The following is a 25,445-nucleotide window of genomic DNA, read 5'->3' as shown; positions in this document are numbered from 1 at the left end:
CGGGGGTGGCATCTGCCCCTCTCACCGCCCGGGGACGGGTATTTATCTGGTGCGGGGGGTGAGGAGCCCAAACCAGCACCACTTCCCCGTTCAGGGGTTTGTCCCTGCCGCTGCTTTTGGGAAGTGGCTGACATCATCAATTCTTTCTTACTTTTGACTGATTCAGGACTGTTTTGGGGCAGGGGCCGGGGTGGTCCCCACGGGAGGGTTTTGCAGTGCCTCAGGCTGTGCAGGACATGGGGAAGCTGCATTATCTTTGCAGCATCGCTCTCCTGGCACCCCCGTGCCCCTCAGGGTATCCTTGCCCAGAGCCGGAGCCGGGAGAGACCCTAGCCCTGGGGACACCCCCCAGCACGCCCGGAGAGTCTCTGGGTTTAGGGCCCTGCTGGGATCCCCCTGCCCAGGGCAGGCGGTGCTGGTACCAACATCCTCCCTGGGGTGACCCATCACCCAGAGGCTTTATTCTGGCTCTTAATTTGTGGGTTTTCACTGCAGCATGTCCAAAGTGAGGAGAGGACTCGGCCAACCGCCCCGAAGCAGTTTTAGACTGAATATCAGGAAGGATTTCTGTGCAGAAGGGGCTGCTGGGCGTTGGAATGGGCTGCCCAGGGCAGGGGGGAGTCCCCGGGATCCCTGGAGGGGTTGAAGAGTCGGGCTGAGCCAGCGCTGAGGGATCTGGGGGAGTTGGGAACGGTCAGGGGGAGGGTCATGGTGGGGCTGGAGGAGCTGCAAGGGCTTTTCCAACCCAGATGCTTCTGGGGTTCTGGGATTTGGTGAAGTAGGTTCCAGTTCAGTGTTGAGGCCGGTGCCGCCACACGTGGGGATGAGGACATTGGGGCACCATCCACTCAGCTTTTCAGGAGCAAATCACCCCAGCAGCGTGGCCAAGCCAAGCCTGACCCCTCTGCAGGACCTTCAGGCAGGGGCTGAGCTCATCTTGGGCTCATTTGGGGCAGGATCTGGACCCAGCCTCTGCCACGGGTGCCTAGATCTAAAATAAAGGGATTTATTGTAGCTCGTCGGTGCTCTGGGTAACGCTGGCTCTCAAATCTGCTGGCTCAGGGACAACACTTGACCTCGTGTGAGTGGGCTGGGACTGTGGCAAGGTCCCCCCGGCACCTCGTGCCTTGTCCCGCCATCCCTTCCCCAGCTGCTCCGTGTCCGTGCCAGGCTTGACTCAGCTGGGCCGGGTGCTGAGCCAGCGAGGCAGGACAGGCGGCTGCCTGCTGTCCCCCCTCGGGCTGTGCCGCTCCTCGCTGAGCGCCGCTGCCGGAAAAACATTGCGGGGGAGCGGGGAGCCGGTGCATGAGGAGGTGCCGTCGTGGCGGGGGCATGGCGCGTTGCCACCCTTTTGGGAAGGAGCCAAGCTGCGTTTCCTGACGCAGCATCGAGTGAAAAAAACCCTGACTTGGGGAAATGCGGCCATACGGCATCTGGGCTCAGGTGCCAGGGCTTCTGCAAAGGGCGGGTGGCCACCTGGCCCCCAGGCAGCGGAGCCTGAGGCAGCTCGACCCAGCCCCAGCCCTTGTTCTGCATCAGCTTCCTGAGGCTCCCCTTCCCTTTGCCGGAGCAGACGCCATCTCTGCTGCGCCCTCGTGCTGGGTGCTGCCGTCCCCGCTCGAGATTTGGGTGCTGCTGGGTCTGGGTGTCAACGCTTCTCTCTCTGGGGGCTGTCAGATGCAAGCACACCCCCACGGCAGGCAGCGGAAGGTCCTAAAGTTCCCCAAAAAGCAGCTTCGTGCCCAGCGGGCAATAACCCCGCCTTAACACGCTCAGGGGAAATATTGTATTGATTCAGGCCTGGGCACTCGGGGGGCTTTTCCACAAATCAGCTGTGGTCCCAAAAACTATTTATACACAAAATTTGCACATATTCAGTACACTGAGGCATATCTACTAAATAATTGGTTATAATTTCTACTCTCGGCATGTCAATCAGCCCCCACTCCTTGTCTGCACCCTCCACCTACTCCTTTGGACTCTGGGGGGTGTCGAGGCGCTGGGTCACGGCTCGGTGGTCGCGATCTCCCCCCGCCGGAATCACCATCCAGTTCCCTCGGAATTTGGCAGACATAGGCAGTTCCACAGAACCCCAGGATCCCGGAGGTTGGAAAAGCCCTTGCAGCTCCTCCAGCCCAACCATGACCCTCCCCCTGACCGTTCCCAACCCCCCAGATCCCTCAGCGCTGGCTCAGCCCGACTCTTCAACCCCCCCAGGGATCCCGGGGACTCCCCCCTGCCCTGGGCAGCCCATTCCAACGCCCAACAGCCCCTTCTGCACAGAAATCCTTCCTGATATCCAGGTTAATCCCATTAATCTTACCTAGGCTTTCATTTTTTTGTCAGGTAAACAGAATAATTGGCTTTTTTCAAGGTGAATCATCTGTCTCAACAGCTAATCATTTGGTTTACATGGTGAGATTTTGGTTACAGAACAAAAAACTGATTCTGAGCTGCAGATTGTATGAGAAACGTTACTTTTTGGTCATTGGGCAAATTTTTGCTTTTTTATCCTTTCCAAGAGCTGTTGGACACTCGCACCCCTTTCCAGAACAGTCGGGCTGGGGGAGCCCCCACGGAGCCTTGTCCCGCTCTCCAGGCCCGTCCGTGGGCCAGCAGCCCCCTCACCCCCGTCGCCCTCGCCCTGCCGATGCTCAGGACCCCGGCGCCTGGCGGTGCTGGCTGGCGGCCCCCCCGCACCCCTCTGCACCCCCCGTCCCCAGGCAGCCAAACCGCGGGGACCCGCGGGCGTCCCCAGACCGGGGCCGGAGGAGCTCGTCGTCCCCACGGGATGGGCCGCTGGCGGCCACGCAGCCGCTGCCTGTCCCCGAGGGCAGCACCCCGGGCAGGGCCCCATCCAGTTCCTCTTTCCAGGTCCCCAGCCACGCTCCCCCGGGGTGCCGGCCGCCTGCAGAGAGGAACCAGAGTTGAAATAAGTGAAGAAAAATCAGGGCAATCAGTGAAAGTGCGCGGTGTGTCAGCAACACCCGTGCCCAGCGCCCGGGGAGGCAGGGGTGGCCGTCGCTGCAGCATCTTTCTGTGGGGGAAAAGCTCTTCCGTGGGGTTCCCTCACCCCGTGATGTCTGAGCACACGCGTGTCCACCTGCGTGTTCCAGAGGACAGGACTCGGGAAAAATCAAGGGGGGGGGGGGACTGTGGGAAGGTCGCTGCTCACCCTCCTGCATACCAGCGTGATAAGGGGCTGCCTGGGGGCATCCCAGGAATTTGGGGTGGGGGCTGTCGGGAGGGAGAGGAAAAAATTCCACGGGAAGAGCAAGAATAAATCAACCGTCCCGCCCTGGCTGGCAGGGATGTGCCAGGCGTCTGGCCCAGGGACCCCCCCCCGCGGCTGAGGGCCCCCCAAAACCAGCTCTGTAGCAGGAATGGGCGCAAAACGGTTTCCCCCCCCCAAAAAAATTTGCTTTTTTGGCTTTCAGTCGGCTGGGAGCTGGAGGAAACAGGCAGAAGAGGAGGCGGCGCTGGAGGATGGGGCCGAATCTCCCTGCAATCCCCCCCCCAAAGCCTCGCCTTAACCTTTCTGGGGTGAAAGGCTGAAAGAAAAGGACAAATCAAATAAAATAAAACAAAATAAATAGCGGCTCCGCTGGCAGACAGGCTGTAAAACCGCGGCCAAGCCCCGGCGTCACCGTGCTCAGCGCTGGCACCTGAGTCAACAGAGATTATTTTTCTTTGGGAGGGGAGACTGGGAGGTGCTGTCCTAGCCCGGGCAGGGGGGGTCCGGGGGGGCAAGTGCCAGCCAGGGCTGGTGGTCTGAAGGGAAAGGGGTTGCTCTGGGGGTGGTGGGGCAGCCCCCCGGCCCCTGTCCCCCCTGCCTTCCCCGTCCCCCCCCCACTTTGCAATAGATGTTGGGGACCTCCTGCACGGTGGTCCGGGCGCAGCCCCCGCACCTCTGCGAGCCCCCCCACATCGCCCCCAGCGCAGACCCCCCCCTCCAGCCCCACCCAGGCATGGCCAGAGCCAGGCACATATGGATCCCCTCTCCCTGGAATGCGCCGGGGGGTGCCGAGGGGGGTTCCAGGTATTTGACTCTTCCCCTCCAGCCCCACCGAGCCCGGTCAGGCTTGCGGGAAGAGGCAGTTCCCCCCGGCCCCCCCCCCGGGTCCCCAACGCCGGCGGGCCGCCAAGGGTCACCCAGCCCTGGGAAGCCGGCCCAGCTCGTTTCAGCGCTGGGTAAATATTTTCTTTGGCAGTGGGGTAGGTGTGAAGCCCCCAGGAGGCCCCCCCGGCTCCCCCACCCCCCCCCCCCCGCCCCGGGCGCTGGCTGCAGGCTGGGGAAGGGGAAAAGCTGTGGGGAGGGGGTGTGAGGTGGGAAGGGGGGGCTGTGGCACGGGGGAGCTGTCCTGGGGGAAACGCTCAGATCTGGGGGGGCTGGAGGGGATGGGATGGGAGGGGATGGATGGGATGGGATGGGATGGATGGGATGGGGTGGGGTGGGATGGGATGGGATGGATGGGATGGATGGGATGGGATGGATGGGATGGATGGGGTGGATAGGATGGATGGGATGGGATGGGATGGGATGGGGTGGATGGGGTGGATAGGATGGGATGGGATGGGATGGGATGGATGGGATGGGATGGGATGGGATGGATGGGATGGATGGGATGGATGGGATGGGATGGGATGGGATGGGGTGGATGGGGTGGATAGGATGGGATGGGATGGGATGGGATGGGATGGGATGGGATGGATGGGATGGATGGGGTGGGATGGGATGGGATGGGATGGGATGGGATGGGATGGATGGGATGGATGGGGTGGGATGGGATGGGATGGATGGGATGGATGGGGTGGATAGGATGGGATGGGATGGATGGGATGGGATGGGATGGGATGGATGGGATGGATGGGATGGGATGGGATGGGATGGGATGGGATGGGATGGGATGGGATGGGATGGATGGGGTGGATAGGATGGGATGGGATGGGATGGGATGGGATGGGATGGATGGGATGGATGGGGTGGGATGGGATGGGATGGGATGGGATGGATGGGGTGGGATGGGATGGGATGGGATGGGATGGATGGGATGGGATGGATGGGATGGGATGGGATGGGATGGGATGGATGGGATGGATGGGATGGGATGGGATGGATGGGATGGATGGGATGGATGGGGTGGGATGGGATGGGATGGGATGGATGGGATGGATGGGATGGGATGGATGGGATGGGGTGGGATGGGATGGGATGGATGGGATGGGATGGATGGGATGGGGTGGGATGGGATGGGATGGATGGGATGGGATGGATGGGATGGGGTGGGATGGGATGGGATGGGATGGGATGGATGGGATGGGATGGATGGGATGGATGGGATGGATGGGATGGGATGGGATGGGATGGGATGGATGGGATGGATAGGATGCAGACTGCTGGTGGGGTGCGGACCCAGGGATGAGGGGCCACAGGGCAGAGGCAGAGGTGGGGGTCAGCAGCTGGAGGAGCAACACAAGAGAGACCCACCAGGACGAGGGGATGCTGCGGGCTGAGGCCCGGGGCTGAGCTGCAGGTTCAAACCTTTGCTTGTGCCTACAGGCAGAGCATCGCCCGTCCAGCCCCACTAATAAAATAAAAATAAATAAAAAGCCCTGGCGTGGGGTGGCCTGAGAGGTGCTGCTGGTTTCTGTGCTTGTGAGAGCCGAAGTTTCAGGCAGAGCTGTTGCTTGACTCAAAGGAAATGTTTTGGGTTGGATTCAACATCTCTGGGAGATTTTAGCATTCACATATGTAGAAGCGAAAGAGGCTTTCAAGTGAAAAATCAATTTCAAATGCACAGATCTGACTTTTAAATTTAGGAGACGCCGGACTGAAGTGTTTTAAGCATTTCGAGTCACTGATCCCAGACGCTTCATTAGTTCAAGAGCCAGACAGGGTTTTCTGCAGTCCCAGATGGAGAAAAGCGACTTAAATTATTCCTGTGACACAATGAGCAATAAAGTACAATGCGATGTGATATGACGTGGCCACGCAGCCGGGGAGCTGTCAGCCCAGCGAGACGGGCCACGGGCCGCGCAGCCTGGAGGCCAGGTGAGGGTCACCCCGGGGACCGCGGGCTTCCTGCGGCTCCTGGCCAAACCTGACCCTGAGCCCAGCTCAGCCTAAACCCAAGGGTTTGCTTTTCCTGAACGCGGTGCCTACGTACTCCCCAATCCCTGAGGGACCCCAGACCTGGAGCCACGTCAGCCCCGTCCCACCTCGGAGTGATGCTCCGGCCGTGCCAGGCTGCTCCAAGGACCCCGATGAGCTCCCGGGGATGTGGCAAGAGCTGCTCGTTCTCACGCTGCGCCGGGACGGCCCCGGCCAGAGACCTGCGGGTCGGTAACTTCATTGTTTGCTACCTTGGCCAGTCCAGAAGAATTTCCAGAATTAGCAAAGCAGGAATAATTAACCCCGGGAGCCGTTGAATCGGCTCTGCGGAGCTCACCTCTCCGTGATGCTTCAGAAACGTCAGCAAAGTTGTCGGAGAAGTTAGGCTGGGATCTGCTAAGCGGGACAAAGGCGTTGGATGAGGATGGTTTAGTTTTACAGCAACGGGTGAAAGAGTTAGAATGTGAAAATGGGGATTTACGGGATGCAAAAACCACAGCGCGAGAGGTTATTACCACCCAAGCAGAGAAGAGTCAGGATTTAACCCATAAAATTGAGCAACTAGTGTTGAAAATAGCGAACAAACGTCGGGGGGGTGGGGGGGTGTTATGGTGAGGCTCCGGCCACTGTTATATGAGTTCGGGTGGTTGTGTCGCGTCCCTCGGGGAAGAGTGGGGTGACAATATTTGGAGCCCCGCTCCCGAGGGCAGCAGGACACAGGACCCACAGCAAAGGGACTTGGGACCTTCGTCCTCCGAGGTCTGGGGTCGGCTGCGGCCTCGCTGCGTCCCCACGGGCAGGACCCAGCTCCTCCGAGCTCGGGGGGGGCTGGATGGGACCCGGCACGAATAACACACCCCCCAGATTCCCATCCACAGCAACGCCAGGATGGGCCAGAAGCCTTTTCCTGGGGGTCAGACAATTTTTCTGCTGCCTGTCCCTGTCTTGGAGGGGGGGGGCACAGGTCACCACTAACGTGTCTGCGGCCCCCACGTCGCGGAACAAGGATCAGGATGAGGATCGGGCTCAGGAATGGCAGAGGGAGCCTCAGCTCCGCTCCAGGAGCAATCCCAACTGCCGAGGCCACAAATCTTCCTCGGGTCATGCTCCACAAGCCCTCCCTCTGTTTTTAAGATGAAAAATACACTTGGTTCTCCCCAGAAGAGCCGCCACGGCGGGGAGAAATGGCTTTGCTGTTCACGAGGGGTTTTGTGAAGAGCAGCAACAGCAGCTTTGGATGGAAACGCTCTGATTTGGGGTTTCTCTTCAGCTTTTTGGCGGGGAAAAAGCACTTTCTGCCAAAACTGCTGGCAGTAAAACATTGGCTTGAAAAACCCAAACGCGTGTGGGGGGAGTTCAGAGAAAGCAGCTTCACGGGACATTTTTAAGGTGACACGGTTACCTGTGAAGGGTGCTCTCCCCCCAGCACAGCCAGGGGCACCCCAGAGCCGCCACCACCTGGGGGATGGGGACACCCCTACACATCCAGGCACCTTTTTCCCCCAAAAAAATCCCCCTCCAGCCACAGCGCTTGGAGCTGAACTGTCAAGGCCATGCTGAGCTGCTGGGGGGGACACGAGAGGCTCCCGGCTGCGCCCCCCCGGCGTGCGCAGGGCAGGACGCGGAGCCCGAAGCGAAGGACGTTGTTTAAAAGCGCTCGGGGACGGCCGCTGTCAAGACGATGTCCCCGACACGGCTCTCGCCTGCATCGCGTTACGAACAGCGGCCGGGACGGCAGGCGGGGAGCTACGGATCCTCCCTCACGCCTCTCAGCTCCCGTGTTCCCGGCTGCAGCCACTTTGCTACATCGTTTTACATTTTGCTCATCCCTTTTTCACTGCTCACGGTTATCAGGACCTGAAACATCAACCTCAGGAGCGGGAGGCCCACAGGAGCCCCCCCCCGTTCCCACCGCAGCGCTGGGTTGAGCAGGGCCAGGCTGTGGCGTCCCCAAGATGCAGGGATGGGGAAAAAAAGATCCGTTTTTGTTTCAAATCCTGCATTTTTCTTTCATTTCATTCTTTCAGCGGTGCCCCCGACAGCTGAGGATGCTCAGCTGGGTGGGAGATGCTGGGGGAACCCAGAGCAGCCCGAATTCCTCACCCCACCCTTGGCCTGCCCCGACTGTGCCCCCCACAGCAGGCAGAGGGTGGGAGAGGCAGGTGAGCACCCGGGGCAGCCCCAGCAGCACCCATGGGTGCCCCACGGAGAGCTGGGGTCCCTGCTGCAGCCCCCGTGTCCGGCGACCATCCTGGCTCCTTCATCCCCGCGTGCCCACGGGGGAAAGGGGGTCTCGGGTGGGGGGCCCAGCGCAGACACCAGGGGACGGGCAGCCCGAACACAAAACACACGATGGTTTTACCACCCAGTTAGAGCCACTTAGACCAGGACAGTCATTAGAAGGTGACGGAGGCGCCAGCAAGGGCACCGGGAGGGGACTGGGGTGTCCTGAGTGTCCCCAGGGCAGAGCTGCTGAGCCTGCCCTCCTCCCCCAGCCCCGTGCCCTCTCGCCGGGTTTGTTTTCCTTCCCCGGAGAATTCCAGCTGACCCGGTTCAGGAAATATTCGCTGACTGGTGGCAGGACCCACGCTCACGTCCTCTCGTTAGTGGCCAACGCACCAGCCTGGCTGGCTAATGCTTTCCAGCCCCCCAGCAGGGATGGGCAGCGTGTGGGGGTACCAGCAGCCTCCTTGTGCATCATCCTCCTCCTCCATCACGGCAGGGACCCCAGGGTTGGGAGAAGGATTCGGGGGGGTCCAGCCAGGTTGGCAGCAGGACCCCAGCGGGCTCTTGGCACGGGGCAGGGGAAGGGGAGAGGCTGGGAAGGAAGCCGGCACGGCCGGGGGACAAAGCGGGGCCGGGGGGAGATGAAAGGTCCAGTGAGCACCACGAAGACGTTTGTGCGTTGCCGCCGTCTCCTGGGGAAGTTGGGGGGGGGGGCGGTAAGGCATGTGCACACGCGTGTCCATACGCACACACGTGTGCAGGGCGTGTTTGGCAGCAAAGGGTGGTTGTGCACAAGAGCGTGCGGGGCTGCCTCTCTCCCAGCCCCATACCGGGGTAGATCACAGCTGGGGGGGGCACGGCTGGACCCACAGCTGGGGGGGTCACATCCCCCCGTTATTCCCTTGAGATGAAACACGCGGGGCCTGCGGGCTCCCGGAATCCTCAGGCGCTGCGGGACCAGGCAAAACGCCGGAGCCAGCTCGTCCCCCCCCGCCCCGTCCCCCCGAGCCGCGCTCAGCAGCCCCGACAGGCAGGAGGGGTGTTTGGGGGGGCAGCTTTTGTGGGGTTCGGCTCCCCACGCAGCGCAGCCCTCCCCGGCACAAGGACTCTGCGGAAACTGAGGCACGGGCGGTTTGCTGACGCGGTTTACACCAAACAACCGCAGATGGCCCCCGCACTCCGGTGCTTTCCACCGCCCGGTGGTTTCCGTGGGAAGCTGCAGTGGGGGCTGCTGACCCAAAAAACCCCCCGGGGCAGCACTTGGCCACCTCAGCGTTGTACAAGTGGCCGGGGGGGGGGGATGCTGGCCAGGGCAGGACCTCAGCGGGACCCAAAACACCCCGAGGAACAGCGGGGACGGGTGGGGACAACCAACAACGGGAAAATTCAGAAATTGGCCGGTACCGCCGGCTGCGCGGCCGGGCTGTGCCGTGAGAAGGAAGCGAGTTGGCCCTTCCCAGGCTGGGTGGGAGCCAGGCACGGGGAGGGGAGGGCACGGCGGGTGCCAGCACCCCCTTCCCCGTGGGATGCCCTTGGCATCAAGGTCCCTCTGCCCTCGGTCTGGTTGAGGCACCTTCTTTCACCCCCCCTCTGCCCGTTCACGCTGTGTGCCCCCCCCACACCAGCGATGGGAGATGATGATGGTGATGATGATGATGAAGATTGCCTCCTGACCCACACGAGGAGGACCAGCTCTCTGCTTTCCCCCCCTCCCCCAGGAGATGCTGTCTGCCTTTGGAGGAGCAAACTGGGTGAACTGGGCAGGAGGGGACCAGCGCGTGGCTGCGGGACAGTGGTGCCACCCCGGGGGCAGCAGAGGGTGCTGGTGGGGGGGTCACACCACCCTGCCCTGGGTTTATTTCCCCCCCCTCCTTGGCCCAACACAGCCCAAGGACCGGTGCTCGCTTCCCAGCTCCGCTTTGCGTTCTCCTCCCGGGCTTCCTGCCTGGCCGAGGCATTTCCACGGGCCCTGCCTCAATTCCCGGAAAGCGCTACCTCATCCCTTGACCCCGCGCCAGGGAAGAAAACACAGGCGTAGCCCCCCCGCCCCCCCGCTTCCCCTCCCTCCAGAACCTTCCCCAGCTCCGGGGCGGGGCAGAGCTTTGGGGTGGGGGACTGAGACCTCCCTGCTGCTGCCACCCAGCCCATCACCTCGACCCCCACTAGCCCCAGTACAGCCCCAGTACAGCCCCAGTACGGCCAAACACCTGCACTCCCTGGAAAGCAGCTTTTTCCATGCAGCCGGTGCACGAAGCGGGATGCGATGTGTGTGTGTGTGTGTGTGTGATGTGCACATACGTGTTCATATGTGCACCACAGCCTGCTCAGGAAACCACAGCGACCGGCCCAAGCGCCGTCCATTGCCCAGCTCCTGCCTGACCTGCCGGCAGGAGCTGCCTGCTCACCCCCTCCCAGCCCAGCACACATCTGCCAGGCTCTTCCCAGTTCCCAAACTGGGACTAGTGACTCAGGTTGGGGGGGAGGCAGCAAATGGGCAGATCAATGCATGCGGGGTGGGAGGGATGCACCGGTACAGAGAGTCAGGAGGAGGATAGAGGTGTGTGGGGTGTGAGTGGGGGACAGACAGACAACCACAGCCCCCCCAGCACACCGGCCCTTCTCCATGGCCACGAGGGAGACCCCTGACACCCTCCCAGCATGGTTCTCGGGCTGCACCCACCTACTGGGCCCATCACCGGGGTGTCCGGGCTGCCCGGGGGGACGAGCAGAGGCCCAACAACTCCATCCCCACCTCAGAGCCCTGAGGGAGGGGACTTGGGTTCCACAGCTTCAGCATATCCCTGGTGTGATTCCAGCAGCACGGAGCCTCCGCTCCCCGTGACTGCTGAGGACCTGCGGGATAATCCCTTTGGGGTCCAATTTACATCTACTGTGTTAATTCCACAGACCTAAATTCTATGTATCTTTGCAGGTTGTTGATAAGACCGCCCCTCCAGCCTGCGGCGATCTGCAGGTCAGGGGCTTCTTCATCTTGAGGCACAATCCCAATGATCTCAATTATCTCAATGATCCCAACAATGTCAATTATCTCAACAATCCCAATGATCCCCGTGATCCCAATGATCCCAACTATCTCAGTTATCTCAGTGATCCCAATTATCTCAGCTCCATGATCCCAGTGATCCCAGTGAACGTGATCTCAAAGATCTCCATGATCCCAATGATCTCCATGATCTCAGTGGTCCCGATGACCCCCACGATCCCAAGGATCCCAGTGACCCCAGTAACCCCAATGGTCTGCCTGCGCTTTTGAGTCCTCCACGGGTCGTTTCTTCTCAGCACAAAACCTCTGGGAGCCGCAGGACAGAGCCCTCCCCTGCCTCCTGCTCTCGGGCCGCCCCAGCCCCACTTCCCCAGGCCAGCCCGGGCCGGGAGCACCGTCCGGAGAGCAGCACGGCCCGGGGGGGCTGTGGGGCCAGGAGAAATGGGGCTCTGAGGTCAGGAGGTGGCTGGCTGTGCGGACAGACGGGCGGACAGACAGATGGGGCGAGGGCTGGCGGTGGGTAAAGACGGGCACAGAGAGCCGGGCGGCTACGTCTGATGCGTCAGACGGGATGAACTGAGTGACAAAAACGGGGAGAAACAGCTTGGGGACGGAGAAAAGACAAATGAATGGGGTGTCAGCGCTGGCAGAGCTGGTGGATTGTCGATGTCTCTCCCCCCAGATGCTGAGGGAACCTCACCCCCCTCGGGAGTCTGTCCCCCCCGTGACCCCCCAGCTCGGGGAGGCTGCGGCCAGCCCGGGGCCGAGCGGGGAGTTTAGGTTTCACTCCCGGCAGGGCTGGCCCTGCCTCCTCCTCCTCCCGCTCCCACATCTGCAGCTGGAATTGCAATTTGAGGCGCTGGCTGGGCTGGGCGCCGGCCGGAGCGGGAGGAAGGCGCAGGAGGGGGAAGCCGGAGGAAGGCGGCGAGCGGGGGGCTCGGCGGGGCCGGCTGCGCGGGCAGGCCGGGGGCGGCGGGACCCTGCACCCCACCGGCACGGCTGGAGCGACAGGGCGGTGGCTGGGGCGAGGGGTCCCCAACCTGTGTCCCCCCCACACCAGAGGTAAGCGGCCGTGGGAGTTGGGGACACGCAGAGGCACTGCCTGGGGTGCGGGGACAGCGGGGACCCGGCGTCACCACGCGGTTCTTCCCTTGGCCGGGGTGAGGGTGTCACCTCCCCGGCCAGCCACGACACCCCGCCGGGTCCCACGTCCCAGCTGCGGCCGAGCGATGGCAGCGGGAAGGGGGTGGGCGCCCACAAACGGCCACGGAAACCCGACGGCGGAGGATTTGGGGACTCCCCGGCTCGCTCCCGGCACAAGAGGCTTGTGGGGACAAACACCCCCCCGGAGTCCAGCCCCGCCGCTGCCCCAAGCCCCCCCACGCTTGGCGAGGCCACGCCGAGGCCCCGGTGTCCCGCCTGCCCGGCTCGGCCTCCCTCAAACCTTCCCAAACTTGTTTCCTTTCCCCGTTTCCGTGAGCCCCTGCGGAGGCGGAAATGGTGGAAAGTCCTCAAAAGTGCTACTCCTGCACAAGCGAGCGCTGGGAGCCACCGGGATCCTCTCCCTGACATCACGGCAGGGCCCCCCCGAGCCAGGGGCTCTCGCCTGGGAGGGGGTGCGGGTGCAGGCAGCTCGGTGCGCAGGCAGGGCGATGGCAGCCCGGGAACGCACCAGGGGACACACACGGGATCAGCTCACATCCACCGGGCAGGATTGGGGGGTGCCAGGCTCACTGGGTACCCCAAAACCTCGCCAGCAAGGGGAGGCACAACCAGACAAAACCCCTCGGGGGGCTGGGGAACACCTCGGTCCCACTGCCACCATCTGAAGCCACTCACCGTCCCCACCAGGACCCCAGGAAGGGGCCTAGGGACAAAAGCAGCCACCAGCCATCCCCCTCGGCGAGACCTGCTGTCAGAGCTTGGTTTGCCGAGATGGAGAATTTCAGCCACCCACAGTCTGAGGGTCTACTCGGTCCCCCCCTCCACGTCCCTGGGGGGGCTGGGACCAAAACCCTCGAGTCCCCAGAGCTCAAGGTCTCGCTGCTGCCAGCCCCAAGCACCAACGGGACACCGGCACCTCCCCTGGGAGCTCAGACCCCCGGGGACGGGGACGCAGAGGACACCCCTGCACAGCGCCATCGGGCTGGGCTCCGGGGTGACAAACCCAGGGGGTCCCCCCAGCCCCAGCCTGGCCCTGGGGGGTGTCCGACCTGCAGCGGGGACAAACAGCCACCAGAACCATGAACGAAAACCCCCGGGTAGAGATTCTGCCGGCAGAGACACAAATTCCCAGTGCTGGATCCCTGAGCACGTCCTCGCCGGCTCACAAAGCCTAACGGAAAGCCCAGTTTTAGTGGCAAAGCCCCTCAGCCCTGCGCCCTCAAGGACCCCCAGCGCCACGTTCCCTGCTGCAGTTCGACCCCGCAGCCTTCCTCAGCCTCCTCCTCGCCCCGGGGAAAGGTTCCCCCACCTGCCATTTTTAGCACAAGGGGTTTGGGTGCCGGGAGCGAGCAGGATCCAGCCGCCGGGCCGGCAGCACGTGGGTGGGTCTGGCTTAGAGCAAAACCTCTCCCCGATGAGCTCAGCCTTGCCCTGAACCCGCAGCTCGGCGGGATGAAAGTGGCCGGTGCGGGGTCGGCAGGCGATGGGATGCTCTCGCGCGGGGCAGGGAGCCAGGAGCCCCGTTACGAGCCGGGAAGGAGTTTTGGAGCTGGTCAACGCTGGGTCGCGCCCCTGGGACGGGCAGGGGGGACTTTGGCCTTTCCTGCTCCTGCCAGCGCAGCCACCACACCGCAGGGAGTCGGGCCCTGGGCTGTGACTGCTCTGATGAAGAAAAATAACGTTACGGGATCACCCACCCTCACTTTCTTTCTTTCATCAAGCCCAAAACAGCCGCGGCGGGGACCCGGTGCTGGTGGAAGGGTGTTTGGCACACAACATCTGTCAGGCACACCTGCCTCAGTGAAGGTTTAAACTAGATATTAGGAAGGATTTCTGTGCAGAAGGGGCTGTTGGGCGTTGGAATGGGCTGCCCAGGGCAGGGGGGAGTCCCCGGGATCCCTGGAGGGGTTGAAGAGTCGGGCTGAGCCAGCGCTGAGGGATCTGGGGGAGTTGGGAACGGTCAGGGGGAGGGTCGTGGTGGGGCTGGAGGAGCTGCAAGGGCTTTTCCAGCCGAGAGGATTCTGGGGTTCAGTGAAAGGAGGCCGGTGCTGAGCCCCTCACCCAGGTTTTGGGGCCTCCCACCAGCAGCCCCTGCTCCCAGGGGGGTGGAGGGTCACAGCCAGCCCTGTGCCTGGTGGGTCTTTGGAGGGGGGGGGGGCGCTTGGGGCTCACCCAGTGTTGCTCAGGGGAGTGGGGGGGGACCCCAGCTCACATCACCCCACTGCTGAGGGCCTTCAGCCCCGCGTCCCACCACCATCCCTCCTCCTTCTCTTGCAGGCGGGAAGGCGAGGCCGCCATGGCGACGCTGCTGCAGCAGAGTCTCCGGATGGGTAAGGCTGCTCCCCTGTGTGCGGTGGGGGGGACACAAAAAACAGCAGGTGGGGTGTTCCCCGTCCCCCCCCCATCCCACCCTCCCGGGCACAGACAAGCTCTCTGCAAGTGTCACACTCCGGGGCCCCTTTCCCGTCACCTCCGCACACACCCAGCCGTCCCTGCCCCCCCCAGATCCCCCAGCCATCCGTCCCCCCCGGCCCAGCACAGAGGAGCCCCCCACGCCGCTCCTGCGCTGGGGTAACCAGAACCAGCTGCGGCGAGGAAACCTGACCCTGCAAACACAAGCTGGGGAGCGATGAGGCGACTGCAAGAATTAACCCTCTGCGAAGAGCCCCCGAGCTCCCCCCCACTCCAGATCACTGGGATCCCAGTGCCCACACACCGGTGGGTGCCAGCTCCAGCTCTGGACACTCAGGGAAGAAGTTTCATGAGCACGGCCCCGGGGCCGGGTCTCTGCGCCCCCAAACTCGAAGCCCAGAGGAGCTGCCTGCTCCCTGCCCAGCCTGGGGAATGTTTCCCCCCCCTCCAGGCGGGGGGACACCAGCCTCCCCCCGCTGCGGGGCTCTGCCGGCACTCGGAGATGCCCAGAGGGACGTTCCTGTTTGTCAGGGATCAAATATTTATGGCACAGACACGGGATACAGGGAAAGGCACTTACGGAGCGGGCGCGAAGGGACCAGAGCTGCGTCGCGCCTCCCGGGGGGGGGCACCGAGCCGGGGCGAGCGATGTGCCGGCGGCTCGTGCGCAGCCAGAGGAGGATAAAGCAGTGGGGAGCAGGCAGGACCCCCACAGCCTGGATGAGGGGTGCCAGCGTGGCCAAACCCAGCCCCAACCCCACGGCGGCTGCTGTTGGGGGGTCCCAGAGCACCCCCGCTGCAGGCTCTGGGGTTCCTGAGTGGCCGGAGGGATTCAGGGGGCTGCCCCTTGGACACCCTGGGGCTAACTGGTGACAGTGGGAGCTGGGGTGGACTCACCTGGGCAGGGACACTGCCTGCCAGCACCTGCTGGCACAGGGGAGCTGGAGTTTTACACTTCCCTGAGGAAACAACAAGGAGCCTCCTCCTCCAGCCCCAGATCTCCCAGAATCCAGCTGGGAGCGGGTCCTGCTTTGGCGGGGTGAGTGATTAATCCCCTCTGCTAATTGGAGCCATGTGGTGAGGGGGGTGCAGGCAGCCCCGTGGAGTGTGGGCCAGCGCCAGTGCTCACACCCCAGGATTAACGGGGCTCCCGGGCTCGGCACTGGGGAGGCCGCCCCTCGCTGAGGGGGTTCAGTTCTGGGCCCCTCACCCCAAAAAGGCCATTGAATGACTCGAGCGTGGCCAGAGAAGGGCAACGGAGCTGGGGCAGGGTCTGGAGCACAGGTCTGCTGGGGAGCGGCTGGGGGAACTGGGGGGGTTCAGTCTGGAGCAGAGGAGGCTGAGGGGAGACCTCCTGGCCCTCTGCAACTCCCTGCCAGGAGGGGGCAGAGAGGGGGGATGAGTCTCTGGAGCCAAGGCCCCAGCGCCAGGCCCCGAGGGAATGGCCTCAAGCTGCCCAGGGCAGGGTCAGGCTGGCTCTGAGGAAGGATTTCTGTGCAGAAGGGGCTGTTGGGCGTTGGAATGGGCTGCCCAGGGCAGGGGGGAGTCCCCGGGATCCCTGGGGGGGTTGAAGAGTCGGGCTGAGCCAGCGCTGAGGGATCTGGGGGAGTTGGGAACGGTCAGGGGGAGGGTCATGGTGGGGCTGGAGGAGCTGCAAGGGCTTTTCCAACCTCCGGGATTCTGATGTGTGAGGCAAGATCCAGCCCACCTCAGTTTACTCACCTACAGAGGTGTCTCCATCTGCAGCCCCCCCGCACCCCTAGGTCTCTGTAGAGTCAACAGGGACCAGCCAGGCTTGTGGATTCACCTGACTTTAGATACCAGCTTTGGGATGAGACGACTCTTCCTCCGTGTGCCGGTTCCTCTCCCGGTGATGGAGAAGACCTTGAGCCGGTGGCTCAGCACCAAAGCCAGCCCACACCAAACCCTCCCTGAAACACCACAACCAGCTCACCCCAACCCACCCTCCTGCTGAGCGAGAGCTGCCACCCCCCAGCCCTGGGGGAAGAAGGTCCCTCAGGCCCGCAGCTCTTCTTTGGCCACTGGCCTCATCCTCTGGGCAAGCCCAGCAGCCAGAGGGAGGGATCCCTGTGAGCCAACCAGTGCAAACACCAGCTGCAACTGGTACCTCCTTATGAGACCTCCAAGGGGTTCCTCATTTGTTAATTTAATCAGTGCTGATTAGATCCTTCCTTACACGTGGTTGAGAGGAGCGTGGGAAGCTCCTCAAGGCCGGGAAGCTCCCACCAGGAGCAGCCCCCACCGCAGCTCCAACCCCTCCGCTGCCAACACCCCCCCCCCTCCATGCTGCGTCGTCATCGTGACATTGCACGTGGCCTTCACCTTGGGGAAGGGACCGCAGGAGGGGTTGGGACCCCTCCCCACCTCACCCTGGTCCGTCCCCAGGTGCCAACAGCGAGCAGTGCCCCACGCCGTCCCCTCCCGGCTCCCCGGGGACACCCCACGAGAGCTGCAGCATCGCCCCTCTGACGCCCTCCCAGTCACCGGTAAGGCAGTTGTGGGGACCCTGGGGATGCCGGGGTCCGTCCCCCACCCAGTATTGACCCCTCTGATCCTTCCCTGGTTGTTGGTCACCCCCTACTACCCCCCTCTTGGGTTGCCATCCCCGCCACACACCCCAATACCGGCCAAAGGGTGGGTCAGTCTATTGCCGCGGCCTAAATCCCCCCCTTAGTCATGGGATTTATGGGAGAGGGGGTTTTTTCCGGCACAGGCGGCAGGATTGGAGCTGGAGAAAACACCAGCAGAAGTTAAACTTTGCGAAGCTCCCGGCCTCATCCTGCTCCTACCCGAGGGTCCCAGGGGTGGAGCGTGTCGGCGCTCGCTGTCCTTGCAGCTCCCCGAACACGCACATTTTCGAGACAACCCCCTCGCCCACGCTAATCGGCGGCTTTTGTGGCTGCTGGCGGGTGTCTGCGCTCCCCCAACCCGGGATATGTTAAAAGTTAATGCGGGCTTTTAGCTTCTCCGGGTCTGCCCCACGCGCCGGGAGGCTGCGGCGGGCGAGGGCGGCAGCGCGGGCACGGGGCTCGCTGCGGCTCCCTCGGCACCGCCGGTCCCTGGGGCTGGGGCCCCCAAGGCAGGACCAGCAAAGCATCAGCTGTAGGGGGGGCAGCGGCAGAAACCCCTTAAAGCACCAGGGCCAGGAAGGGTTTGGGTTGGGTGACCCACGGGGACACCTGGGCCGAGGTCCCTTGGGCAGCAGGGAAGGTTTTGGGGGATCTCAGGTAAAATTTGCCAAGGTTCAGGTGTGGAGGGCTCAGCACCACCCCAAAGAGGGAACAAACAGGGACCCCACCACCACCCCCGGCAGCTCCATCCCTCACCAGGGCTCCCCAAATCCCCTCACCCCACGGGCCCCCCAGCCTGGTGCAGACAGTCCCTTTTCCCGGCGCTCTGGGGCTGTCTCAGCTGTCGGCATCTTGCAGAGCAAACTGCCAGCGCCAGTCCCATTTCTGCGGGCCTGATCCAGGAAAAATTAACCCCTTCGTGGTTGTTTTTTTTTTTTTCCCCCTTTTTCTGGGAGCATGCAGCCCCGTCTCACTGCTTGCCCCCGGGACGGAGCCCGTGGCCCACGGCTGCGTTTGCCTTTCAGAGGAGCGAGGCTCGCTCCCCGCCACCCGCCGCCTTCGCCGTGGTGGTGGCCATCGACTTCGGCACCACGTCCAGCGGCTACGCCTTCAGCTTCGCCACCGACCCCGAGGCCATCCACATGATGAGGTGAGGAGTGGCTGCAGGCCCCAGAGCTGCTCCCGGGGTCTTAAAAGGGTTTTTTAAATTATTTTTTTTTTTCCCCAAAGTGGCTGGAAGTCGGCTCACTGGGATGGAGCCGGGTTGGGCAACGAACATCCCCACCAGCCCCAGGGGGAGGGATGCTGCCCGGCCATGGCGGGAGGAAGAGCCCCTGGAATGGGAGGGTGGAGTGAGAGCAGCGATTCGTTAGCTCTCCGTCCTAACGAGGGCACGGAGGAGCCTGCGGGGGCCGCACAGGGAGCAGAACACTCTGTCCACGGCCTTTCCAGGGACGTTGGTTCCTTCTTTGTCGCTCTTTGAGGTTGTGCCACTGAAATAAATGAAACGGGGCAGGGCCCGTTCTCTGGCCGTCGGGTTCACGGTGCTGCCGGCTCCGCTTTGCAGGAAATGGGAAGGAGGGGACCCGGGGGTGGCCAACCAGAAGACCCCCACCAGCCTCCTGCTGACGCCGGAGGGCATCTTCCACAGCTTCGGCTACACTGCCAGGGACTACTACCACGACCTGGACCCCGAGGAAGCCCGCGACTGGCTCTACTTTGAGAAGTTTAAGATGAAGATTCACAGCACCAGCGTAAGTCCCTGTGCCCAGCCCCAGCTCCCCAGGGCAACCGTGGGGACCCTGGTCGGGCTGGACACGACCGGAGCTGCCCCCAGGGGTGGAACCCACTTTGCAGAAAGCAAAGAGTTCACTGGGATGGGGGGAGCAGAAATCCGGGTGGGCTGGAGAGTGGCTACGAACGGTATTGTGTCAGCACTGGCGTGGCCAGCAGGGACAGGGAAGGGATCTGAGCCCTGGGCTCGGCACTGGGGAGGCCGCCCCTCGGTGGGTGGGTTCAGTTCTGGGCCCCTCACCCCAAAAAGGCCATTGAATGACTCGAGCGTGGCCAGAGAAGGGCAACGGAGCTGGGGCAGGGTCTGGAGCACAGGTCTGCTGGGGAGCGGCTGGGGGAACTGGGGGGGTTCAGTCTGGAGAAGAGGAGGCTGCGGGGAGACCTCCTGGCCCTCTGCAGCCTCCATGATTCTGGGATTCTGTGAACAAAATCTCAGATCACCAGTGTCCTGGCCGTGCACACCCAGCTCCCTGTTGGCTTTACACGCACATTTTAGCCCTTTCTAGGGGGTTAAATTTTTGGTGCCCCCCCATCCCGGCAGCTCCAGGGCAGGTGACTGCAGATGCAGAGTGACGCCTCGAGTGCCCGAGCCCCGGCGGTTTGGCCCGGGGTGGGGGGACAGGCACTGGCCACATCCCAGCACCTTGTGCGATCCGTTGGCTGTTCCCGCTCTTCCTGGCAGGACCTCACCATGAAAACCGAACTAGAGGCCGTCAACGGGAAGAAAATGCAGGCGCTGGAGGTGTTCGCCCATGCCCTCCGCTTCTTCAAGCAGCACGCCGTGCAGGTAGGGCCCCCCCGACACCCGCGCCGGGGCTCCCTGCTCCACCACAAACCCCTCCTCTCGCTCCCCAGGCACAGCTCGGGGGGTGCTGTCCTCTCCACACCCTCCCCCAAGGGCCCCGATGCTCCAGCCTGGGGTAACGGGGGGGTCACCGGCTGCTTCTCCCGCGGCAGGAGCTGAAGGACCAGTGCCCGTCCCTGCCCGAGAGAGATGCCATCCGCTGGGTCATCACCGTTCCGGCCATCTGGAAGCAGCCGGCCAAGCAGTTCATGCGGGAGGCTGCCTACAAGGCGAGGGGACCCCCCTGGGGGGGCTGCTGCACTTGGGGACCCTCACAGGAGACTGTGGCTTTGTGTGTCCCCCCCATAACAAAGGGTCCTGGTAGCCCAGCCTCTGGCCCTTGGGCACGGGGCAGCTTCAAAGCCTGGTGCTGGTGGGAGGATTTGGGAGCTGGGGGTGCAGACGTGTGCTCCCCCAGGGCGGGGGGTGCCCCTTGGATGCTTGGTGCTGCCATTGGGTCCCCGGGATGGGCAGGAGCTAACGCGCCCCCCCGGCACGGCCGTAACACGTAGGAATCAACGTAGAGCATCTCTACGGGCAGAAGCGATGCACGGAGGCGGGGATGGAAAAGCCACCATGTCCCTGTGCACCCCGGTGCACCCACAGCCCCCCCCTTTTGCTCTGACACCCCATGTCCTCCCCCCAGGCCGGGCTGGTGTCCCCGGAGAACCCGGAGCAGCTGCTGATCGCGCTGGAGCCTGAAGCTGCTTCCATTTATTGTAGGAAACTTCGTCTGCACCAACTGATCGACCTGAGCTGCAAACCCCCCGCCAGCGGGCTGGCGCCCGAGCACCCCATCGACTCCAGCTTCCGGCAGGGTGAGCCCCCGCGGGGGGCTCTTTCCCCCTCTTTTTTTGTTGTGTTTTTTTTTCCCCTTTTCCTGGTGGCTCAGCACCGCTGGGAGAAGCCGGGTGGGTTTCTGCGTGAAGTGGGCGCAGGGATCCTGCACCCCCAGGCGAGGGCAGGGCTGGTCCCACCACCGCGGTGATACCCCCCCAGTTTGCTGATGGGGAAACCGAGGCAGAGACAAGCGGGGCGCCGCGCTGAGGGCCCGAGGGGGAGGCTGGGGCTGCTCCCCCCTTGCTCCCCCGATTCCCCCTCCTGAGCCACCTCTGGGGTTCTCCCCCCACACGTGAGAGCTCGGGGGTCCCCCTGCTCCAGCCACAGAGCTGGGGCTTTACCAGGATAGAACCAGTTTGACCAGTTGGGACCAAGCTCCAGAGCTGGGAGCTGCAGCACTTGTGTTTGGGCAGAAAACGGGGTTTGCACCCGGATTTATGGAGGGGTTGAGCCGGAGCTGATGGACACGCCACGTCCATCTCGGTGTGGCGAAAATAGGCCGGGATGATTCCCCCCCCCCCCTTCTCCAAACAGCTCCCTGCCCTTCCGGGAGGCTTTGACGTGCCCGTCCGGGGCTGGGGGGGGCAGAGGAAACCCCACCCGGGCTGGGGCCAAGAGGGGAGGCGGCGGCATCGCCCCGCGCTGGGGGCGTCGAGCGGGGGTCCCGGAGAGCGGCGGGATGTTGGGTGTGTGGCTGGACGGGAGCGGACAACCAGCACTCCCAGTGCGGGGGGTCCCAGTGATGCTCCTGGCCCCGGTGCCCCCCCCCCCCCCCCCCAAAACCTGACACGGGCCCCTCCGCTCTGTCCCGCAGCCCGAGAGCAGCTCCGACGGTCCCGCCACAGCCGCACGTTCCTGGTGGAGTCGGGAGTGGGGGAGCTCTGGTCGGAAATGCAGGCAGGTAGGAGGGGTGACGGGCAGTGCCCCCCCTCCAGCAGAGCCCCAGGCAGGATTCACTGAGCGGGGGGGGACACACGCACACACACAGAAGTGGGGGTCCCCACCAGCGCTGCCTGGCCCACAGGGTCACCCTGGGTGAGGGGAGAGGGGGCTGGATGTGTGTGTGTGTGTGTCTCCCCCCGCACCCCCCGCCATGGCAGAGCCCCCCCCGGGAGCCCCAGGGCGGGTCCTGCTATGGGGGTGTTACAGCTCCGGTTTGCACTTGGGCTTGACCCCCCCAAGATGATGCCGGGCAGGGCAGGGTCCTTCTGCCGCCTTCACACCACAGCGTCCCCCTCCTGCCTCCCAGAAATTCTTCAGCTGTTTTGTTTGGGGGGGGTTGAGGGGGGTTTTTTTGGGGGGGAGGGAGAGGTGTATCCCCCCCCAAGTCCCTGTGTTTTGGTTAGAGCTGAATTTTTTCCCCCGTGGAAAGCGCAGCCCAGGGATGGGGGTCCCAAGCGTGATGCCGGCCGCTGGGGGGGGTCCCGCAGGGTTCGGGGGGGCCCCGGGCCCCGACTCGGCCGCTGTCCCCGCCCGCAGGTGACCGTTACATCGTGGCGGACTGCGGGGGGGGGACGGTGGATCTCACCGTGCACCAGATCGAGAAGCCGCAGGGGACGCTGAAGGAGCTGTACAAAGCCTCAGGTGGGTCCCGCGGCCCCCAGACACCCCCCCCCCACCCTGCAGTGACACCCCCACCACCCCCCCGGCCGGGGTCCCCTCCCTGTCCCCGGCGGGGCGGTGGCTGAGCCTGTGGCACCACCTGGTGTCAGCAAGGAGCAGGGCAGGGGCTGGGGGGGCAAGGGGGGGCGGGCGTGATGGGTTGGGGGGGTGACAGAGGGATGGGGGACTGGTGGGACAGGGGGGCTGGGATGGGGGGGGCGAGGGGGGACAGGGTGATGGGTTGGGGGGTCAGGTGGAATAGGGGTGCCGGGTTGGGGGTGACAGAGGGACAGGGGTGCTGGGTTTGGGGGTGTCAGGTGGGATGGGGGTGCTGGACAGGAGAGGGTGGGATGGGGGTGCTGGGCTGGGGGGGCTCAGGTGAGGCAGGGGTGCCATTGGGACAGAAGTTTTGGGCTGGGGGGGGCTCAGGTGGGAGAGGGGTGCTGGGTTGGGGGGTGACAGTTGGACAGGGATGTGGGTGGGAGGGGGGGGTGCAGGGTGGGATGGGGGGGACCAGGGTGGCTACAGGTGGGGCAGAAGCCTTGGCCAAGGCCCAGAACACCCTGGTTTGGGGACAGGACACCCACAGCCCCCCCCGGTGTCCCCATGCAGGGGATCGCAGCCCCCGGGCACGTGGGGAAGGCGCAGGGTGACACAAAGCCCATCGCGGGGGGGGTAGGGGTCTGGGGACACAGTGATGGGGGGACCCAGCCGGACCCAGCCCCCCCAACCTCTTCCCCGGCTCCCCAGGGGGTCCCTACGGGGCCGTGGGGGTGGACTTGGCCTTCGAGAAGCTGCTGTGCCACATTTTCGGGGAGGATTTCATCGCCACCTTCAAGGCCAAGCGTCCCGCCGCCTGGGTGGACTTGACCATCGCCTTCGAAGCCCGTAAGCGGGCGGCAGCCCCCTCCCGCGCCAGCCCCCTCAACATCTCCCTGCCCTTCTCCTTCATCGACTTCTACCGCAAGCACCGGGGCCAGAATGTGGAGACGGCCCTCAAGAAGAGCAAGTGAGATGCTGGGGGGGCGGAGGGAGGATTTGGGGACCCTCACCCCACCCCTGGGGAGCACATGGCCCCAGAGGGACTTAAATTGGGGCAAGGGGGGAAGAGGGTACAGGCTGGGGGGGGCCCCCAGGGGAAGGAGCTGGGAGGGGCCCCAAGGGAAGCAGCAGCTGGGGTGGACCCCAGGGGAACAAGGAGCCGGGGGAGTCCCCAGGGGAAGAAGGAACTGGGGGGTCCCCGGGGGAGGGTTTTGGGGGGGGTGGGGGGGGGTGTGAGGGGCAACCCCGGACCCTCTCTGCTCCCCCAGCGTCAATTTTGTGAAGTGGTCGTCCCAGGGGATGCTGCGGATGTCGGCGGAGGCCATGGGCGAGCTCTTCCAGCCCACCATCACCCAGATCATCAAACACATCGGTAGGTCCTGGAGGGGGGGGACACCCCAGTACCCTGCAGCGGCCCCCCCCAAGCCATCCCCAGCACCCACACTTGCCGAGGGACGGGTGGAGGAGCACGGGCAGCCCCCAGCCCTGCCCAACACCCCCCCCCTTCGCTCCCTCCCCCCCAGACGATCTCCTGAAGAAGCCGGAGGTCCAAGGCATCAAGTTCCTCTTCCTGGTGGGGGGGTTCGCGGAGTCGGCCATGCTGCAGCGCGCGGTCCAGGCGGCCTTCGGCCTCACCTGCCGCGTCATCATCCCCCAAGACGTGGGTTTGACCATCCTCAAAGGGGCCGTGCTCTTCGGCCTCGACCCCACCATCGTCCGCGTCCGCCGCTCCCCCCTGACTTACGGCGTGGGGGTGCTCAATAAATTCGTGGAGGGGAAGCACCCGCGGGAGAAGCTCTTGGTGAAAGAGGGGAAGAACTGGTGCACCGACATCTTCGAGAAATTCGTCTCCGTGGATCAATCCGTGGCCTTGGGCGAGGTGGTTCAACGCAGCTACTGCCCGGCCCGGCCGGGCCAGCGCAAAACCATCATCAACATCTACTGCTGCGCCACCGACGACGTGGTTTACATCACCGACCCCGGCGTGCGGAAATGCGGCACCATCAGCCTCGAGCTGGAGGCGGTGGGGGACGGCGGGGGGGGCCCGGCCCGCGCCCGCCGCGAGATCCGCGCCAGCATGCAGTTCGGGGACACCGAGATCAAGGTCACGGCCATGGACACCCGCACCGCCAAGACGGTCCGAGCCACCATTGATTTTCTCTCTAATTGAACCCCCCCGCAGGGGACGGGAACCCCGGGGAACAAGGCACCCCGCTTTGGATGCCCCCCTCAACCCTGGCACCCACGGCGGGGCCGCCCCACGGGCACGAGGAGCCGGGCAGAGGGGCCTCACGGCTGCACCCCCCCCTTTCCCAGGGGACACCCCGAAGCTGCTCCCCGCGTGCTGCCGGGCAGCGCCGCACCCGCCTTCTGTAACCCACATTGCTATATTTTTATATATATATATATATATTTTGCCTGTTACCTCCTGCAGCTGCCCCCCACCCCACCCGGGGTGCAGCAGCCAGCGAGGAGGGGGGACAGTGCCCCCCCCAGGGCCCCTTGGGGTTAGCCGTGCCCCCCCCTCACACCCCAGGGTGGGGGACACACACACAAATAAAGGGACGTGGCCCCTGTCCCCCCACTTCCCCCCAGAGGTTGCAGCCACCGGGGCAGGGGGGAGTCATGGAGGCAAACTGAGTCCCAGCCCCCCCCAGGTGACGTTTATTATTTCCCTCTATAGATTTTTGTACGTAAAACCACCCCAAACATACACACAGATGTGTATATATATATCTATATATTTATATATATATATAGGCACATAAAGCCTCCTGTTGCTTTCAGAACTGAGCCACTTCTGGTCCTGGTACC

General features: G+C 63.8%; 1 protein-coding gene across 1 annotated transcript; it reads left to right on the top strand.

Annotated features, from left to right (window-relative positions):
- Positions 1–12,235: 12,235 nt before the first annotated feature.
- HSPA12B (heat shock protein family A (Hsp70) member 12B) lies at positions 12,236–25,349 on the top strand. Its single transcript, XM_074904200.1, has 13 exons — positions 12,236–12,404; positions 14,784–14,836; positions 17,325–17,425; positions 18,535–18,659; positions 19,077–19,263; positions 19,986–20,090; positions 20,261–20,377; positions 20,794–20,965; positions 21,802–21,888; positions 22,467–22,571; positions 23,340–23,598; positions 23,900–24,003; positions 24,155–25,349. The coding sequence occupies exons 2-13, from the start codon at positions 14,803–14,805 to the stop codon at positions 24,799–24,801; spliced, it is 2,043 nt and encodes a 680-aa protein (XP_074760301.1). The 5' UTR covers positions 12,236–12,404; positions 14,784–14,802; the 3' UTR covers positions 24,802–25,349.
- The last annotated feature ends 96 nt before the right edge of the window (positions 25,350–25,445 follow it).

Source organism: Athene noctua, chromosome 4, assembly GCF_965140245.1.
Source record: "Athene noctua chromosome 4, bAthNoc1.hap1.1, whole genome shotgun sequence".
NCBI lineage: Eukaryota > Metazoa > Chordata > Aves > Strigiformes > Strigidae > Athene > Athene noctua.
The sequence above is the reverse complement of the archived record's forward strand: the minus strand, read 5'-3'. Positions and strand labels throughout refer to the sequence as shown.

What these genes read in the sequence shown, in the direction of transcription:
- HSPA12B (XM_074904200.1), top strand. Translation starts at nt 14,803, where the DNA reads ATGGCGACGCTGCTGCAGCAGAGTCTCCGGATGG. An exon ending in GCAGCAGAGTCTCCGGATGG is followed by an intron (nt 14,837 to 17,324) that starts GTAAGGCTGCTC and finishes GTCCGTCCCCAG; the next exon opens with GTGCCAACAGCGAGCAGTGC. An exon ending in TGACGCCCTCCCAGTCACCG is followed by an intron (nt 17,426 to 18,534) that starts GTAAGGCAGTTG and finishes TTTGCCTTTCAG; the next exon opens with AGGAGCGAGGCTCGCTCCCC.